General features: G+C 37.2%; 1 protein-coding gene across 1 annotated transcript in view; it reads left to right on the top strand.

The window, feature by feature from the left end:
• Window positions 1–581: 581 nt before the first annotated feature.
• LOC145677409 (uncharacterized) overlaps window positions 582–6,000 on the top strand; it is a gene marked incomplete at both ends in the record, with an annotated part of 72,695 nt that continues 67,276 nt past the window's right edge. The window contains 2 exon segments of the mRNA XM_081747907.1: window positions 582–821; window positions 2,051–2,164. Coding sequence (XP_081604033.1) covers window positions 582–821; window positions 2,051–2,164 — 354 coding nt within the window.

The raw sequence follows: 6,000 nt of genomic DNA, 5'->3' as shown, positions 1-6,000 counted from the left end.
TTTTGAAATGGCGTTACCAGTACCGGCGGAAGGGCCGGGCGAGCCGGGCAACCGCCCGGGGCGCCAAATTTTAGGGGAGTTTGGGGGGCGCCAAAATCCTTGCTAAATTTATATTATTGTAAACGGTGAACTAAAAATTAACTTTTTCATAAATTGTGTAGCAACATTGTTACTACCTAATGCCATAGGCCTCACTCTTTATAACAACCCCGGTTTCTTCTTGAATCTTCTATAAAGGAAATCCCTTCATCCCTTCACCTTTTTGTCTATAAAAAAAATCTCCGCTTACAAAGCTAAAGGCTGTTGTTGAGAGTTGGGAGTTTTGAGCAACAATAACACGCTCTGACACTTACAACCGCCGCGGTGCCGACAATTGCACTCCTTGCGACAAAGCTATGTCGGCCGCTCTAACAATACACACAAACAATATTGAGTTATCGACAACCAAAAAGAAATTAGTCCTGTTTGTACTGTCAAATGTCTCGTGAAAGAAAATTATAAATCAGAAGTCATGTACATGTAGTGCAGGCTTCATGGTGTGCGTGTTCTTCTTTTGTCTCCTGAATTTCGACTCTTAGTAGAAGAATCGTTGCGTTAATGTGTTCTTTATCAACACGTCGGAAAAAAAGAAGCCTTCTGGAAATGTATACAGAAAAAGAAGAGCACAATTAGCGGCTGAAAATGAGAAACAGGCAGCAGCATTAAAGAAATTCTTTCGTACTCCTGAAACAGACAATAATGGAAATGAAAACGTAGAACCAGAGAATGAGGAAACCAGCAAGAAATCAACAAATATTCCAGAAGATAACAACACAGTACAGGTAAGTAGGCCTACATTACGTAACGTATTTTCTTTTTATTACGTTTAATAGAGAAGAGGTGTTTACACACGTAGCATCTTAGCAGGCTGGGGTGGGTAGGGTGGTGGCCTCTCAGATAGGCGGCGAACTTCAGGCTCAAAGAAAGTTCTTTCCCCATTGATATAAGTAGCATAATTACATTCTATACCAACACTGATGCTTGATACATATACCAAAGCGATAAGACTTTTACTCGTTAGATGTGTATTAACCAACTTTAGCTGTATTTCAAGCATTCATCTATTAATTAAGTAGAGGGCCTCCATAGTCTAGAGGTTAAAGCGTTGGACTCATGTCTACGTGCTCCTGGGTTCAATTCCCGGACTTTCCGCTTTTCAACGGCAGGAAAACTGGGGAGTCACATAAATAAAGATATGACGGTCACTTGGCCTGCAAAGCTCCTAATACGCCTGTTGGCGGGTAGTGACACGACCGGCTGACCCGCGTTCTGTTACCCAGGTGGATGAATTTTTACCACTCGCTATCAGATGGCGTTGGAGCAGGCCCAGGATCTATTGGTCTGCCGTGCCAGTGATTATTATTATTATTATTATTATTAGTAGTAGTAGTAGTAGTAGTAGTAGTAGTATTGTAGTAGTAGTAGTAGTAGTAGTAGTAGTAGTAGTAGTATCGTCTACTAACTAGAATTCTGAAGAGTTAAAATGTATGATTGTTACCGTTAACAGATCCCCGTGAAGTTTCGCTATCACAAATTTTGCAATAGACCCATTATTTCATAAACATATCGTAAATAAGTAACAGTGTAAGACTATATAGATTATGTTTCTATCCAATACGATTAACGTGACTTAAAAAAAAAAAAAAAAAGTGTTCGGGCTTCGGCAGCTAATTTGAATGCATTCGCATCTATTTTATGAATGCGCCGATTCTTGATGATTTTCACAACACAAAGTTGTTAATGAATACGAAGAGAATTTAATTTTTATGTACAGTTAGCAAAAGAAAAAATGAGGCCATTCTTACCTAGATTCTGTAAGAATCGCCCCATTTTTTGTTTTGCTAACTGTACATTTTCACAGTGAACACGGAATATGTAGATTCAATATTTATACGCAGTTATTTTATCATTTATGCATTTTCTTCACCTTTAGAATACAAATTAAATATATTTTTTTCTTTTAAGAAAAGAAACTTTATTTGTAACGTATTAGTTCTTTTCCTTTCCACAGGTGGATCGATCGATTACGAGCATTTCGCAGGAGGAAGAAGAACAATTGAAATCTGGAACAATTGATATACGAAACGAAGATGGATCAGCATTTCATCAGGAAATTGTAATAGACGTAAGTTAAACATTTTGCTATTTGAATAAACATACAATTGCATGTTGGTTGAATATCACGCAATTACATCATTGAGTAAAATATAAGAGGAAATGCAGTGAAACATAATTACTTTTATTATTAGAGTACATTGCAATTCGACAGGCATAAATTATAAATTCGACAGACCGACAATTGTTTCTAAATATCTTGACCAATATGTTCATGACGGCCTAGCTTCAATATATATATTTAGTTAGCTAGTGGGATTAAATTAACTATGTTTCACTTACTTTCCATGAAGCATATACAATATTATTGATTTTCTTTGGTTTAATTTGACAGGTGTTGTAGATGAATGGGTCATTTCGACCTGAACTCGGAATATAAATCGAATTATTATTTTTGTAACAAATAAGCAAGCAGTAGAACTGATTAGAGACTTTTCACTAACTGACATTTTTCAAAAAATCTTTTAACAGACTATAGTTTGGCCACATACATTTTACTGTAATTATTATTTTTTTTAATCTGTTGGAAAAATGAAAATACTGAGGTTCAAACTGTATATGCTTTTGTACTGTAATATAAGAAAGCTCATAATTTGCCTGTTATTAGTAATTAATTTATGATGATGATTGGTGTTCTTCCCGGAGGCATGTGTTTGACCCCGAAGGTCTCTCAGCAAGGTGAAACCATGGTGGCTTTGCATTGCTTTCCATGGGATGATGAGGACGTTCTAAGGGCGGGATCCGAACCACTTGTGTCCTCACCGAGAATCGAACCCGAGCTCCCTTAGTTATAAGGCGATGAGCTTAACCAGTCGTTCTGCGGAGACACCAATTAAATTATAACATTAGATTGATCGAGTTCCTGGGCTTTTACGCCACCCTCCGCCCCGTTACGAAATCCTGGCTAAACGAACAAATATATGTTCCAGTAAAATAGTTTAGAATCATCGAGCCCCTGGTGTGATAACCACAGTATTTCATGTCACGGAGACCCCTTTTACGAAATCCTGGCTACGTACCTGAATGAAGAGATAACAAATCCTACTAAAAGACTTCAATATACAACAACTAAAAATCCTTGAGACTTCCCGTACAATACAGCTATTATGTAGAGGAAGGTTACCAAAGAGCACGCACTTAATATTCATTTTCAAATAGCTCCGAAAGTAATGAAGCAAAAATTATATAAATTCTACAAAATTTTAATTGAAGTTTAGGCTACATTGTAAGAAACAGAAAAGTTTACTACTAAATGTAGAAATGGAGATATGCGTTAAAAAGTTAAAAAACTCAAATGCGTACTCTTAAGGACCAGTGTCCCAAAGAGTGCGTTTTGCGGTCCCTAAGAGGGCGCACTCAACACCTATCATACTTGAAACCTAAACCCCTTGGTAAGACGAACACTGCTCATGTCATCATCGTTTACAATTAATGCACTGAATCCAGTCTTCGTCAATTGGTTCTTCATTCAATTCGTGACACATTGCGCATGAAGTTTTGGTTGATCTCAGCTGCAGTTTTCTTGTTGAAGTGGTTGGTTCATCGGGATGATCAAAGAGTTTTCTCTTTGACTTAACATTTCCTTTGACTCGTTTGCTCTGAAGAAACTTGTGAAATGTATTTAGGATGAACAGACGTGCTTGTTGTTGCGGCTTCTGTAGGTGTAAAACATTTCTTTTCTCTATGGTGTAATGAAATTGTAAGACTTGAGTTTGGAAAAAAATAACATTTTCTGAAAAAATATTGTTATCTAACGGTGTAAAAATAAAAAAGGATTTTAATTTACTTTAATTTAAAAAGAACTTTAATTAACCCTAAGGTTTGTTTCCAGTTGTTCGTTTACAGGTGATTCTAAACTATTTTGCTTTTGCTTCCAACAATTTCTTGATTACACGTCCATGTGGTTCTAAAAGTTATATTATGAACGTACACGAAATTTAAAACATTAAAGAAAATCTTCGTTTAGTTTCACCCACAAATTATGATTTTTATGAGTAAAATTAATGATGATGTTTTAAATTTTTAGTTCGTGGTTTCATTACATTATTGCACCAACTGGAAAAAAATCCTGAACAATACCTTTAATATATGTCTTTTTTATCCAGAATCTTTACTTTGATCGTTTCCTCACTTCTTAGGACATCATCATACCATGAAAGGCAATGGCAAACTACCATGGACCAAAGGCCTACCTTCGAGCAGAACACCACATCATCATTGTATTTTAAGAAATTTTGTGAATTTAAAATACTTCTTATAGATTATTTACAGTTGGTGCTTGAATCGAAGACAAACAATTACAAATAATTCTTCTACAATCCATTCAAACATCAGATTACACTCCGAGAGTAACTGATGAGAATAACCACAGTCTGTAATATGAATGCCGCTACCCACACACATCAAAGAAATTCTCCCAAAGAGTACGTGCGCGTTCTTTGGTAACTCACTAACGCGCACTCTTTGGGAAACAGCAGTCAACTCGAGTAAAATTCATCCATGTGGCTGCACATGCAAGACCCCCGAAACAAAGCCATGGTAAACAATTCTATCTGCATTCATGTTTTCTACCATGCAACAAGGGTACTGTAGTTAGCTGCTATATCAGAATAATTTCTTAAGTAAGAGTATTAAAATATTCCATCAAGAATTCAAAAAAGTTTTTTTAGCTGTATTTTCTGTTTGTTGCGATCCGTTAACTTCCCTTTTCTTCGTATCAACTCTCACACAAAGACGCATCAAACAGCGTAGCAATAACAATTCTGTGTGTTACCACTTCAGCGTAATTGGCACTGCGCGCTCTTAGGGCGTGCGTGCTCTTTGGTAACCCTCCTCTATAAGTTTTAATGCAATCTCAAATACATTGAAGCGAATTACTTACTATGTTGCCATGAAAAAAAGTCCTATGAAGTGTATTAACGTAAAAGAAAGTTATTACCTTGGTTTACATCCAGTCTTCTCCTGCTTTCCAGTCATGTACAAGGGCGCCCATCAGAGGGGGGGGGGCAAGGTGGGGCCCGCTTGCCCTCCCCCTTTAGAGGAAATTGTGCTTCGGAAGATTGAAAACCCAATAGATATTTTAGAATAGTTACCGCAAAATTTGAGACTATATTTGAAATGTCGCTTATACTTGCCCCCCCCCCTGGAAACCACAACATGAGTACCCTTGGTCATGTACCTTTAGAAATCAAGATTTCAGACGGGATTCACATGAGTCCGGAATAACCTATTGGTGTACTGTTTGATATCCACGTAGAATTTCTAGATATTGTTAATTTTGTTAGTTGAACAGTCTTTAATTGATTCACTCTATATCTCTAATTAAAGTTCTAATTCAACACATCTTCAACACGAGCTTGGAAGTGAACTCTATTCATTGACTTACAAATGCGACGTTTCAACTGGCCAAGAGTAACACGAGACCTGATTAGGCAACCCACCTGAAGTGCAAGCAACGAAACGTTACACGGGGCCGCAATGGCTCAGTGGTAGAGCGTTCACCTCTGGTGCTTGGGGTCCCGGGTTCGATCCCAGCCCCCGCCAAGTGAACTTTGTGGTGGACAAACACCGTGTTCGTGGGTTTTCTCGGGGTTCTCCCGTTTCCTCCCATTTTCTTCATTTCATTCATTCCTCATCATCACCGTCTCCTTTAGCCTAACCGGCATAACCGTGGGACGTAAAACTCAAAGACTTCATTTCATTTCACAGTCAGTTACACAATAAGCTTAAGCTTTGGTGTGTTTTGGTGTTCATTTGTATTTGCATAATGAAATAGGATGTTGTATATATATATAAATTTAATTAATTAAGCAATAAATAGATATTAAGAATGGAATATTGTATTGT

The sequence above is a fragment of the Thermobia domestica genome, unplaced genomic scaffold (assembly GCF_964235325.1).
Source record: "Thermobia domestica unplaced genomic scaffold, izTheDome1.hap1.1 HAP1_SCAFFOLD_847, whole genome shotgun sequence".
NCBI lineage: Eukaryota > Metazoa > Arthropoda > Insecta > Zygentoma > Lepismatidae > Thermobia > Thermobia domestica.
The sequence above is the reverse complement of the archived record's forward strand: the minus strand, read 5'-3'. Positions and strand labels throughout refer to the sequence as shown.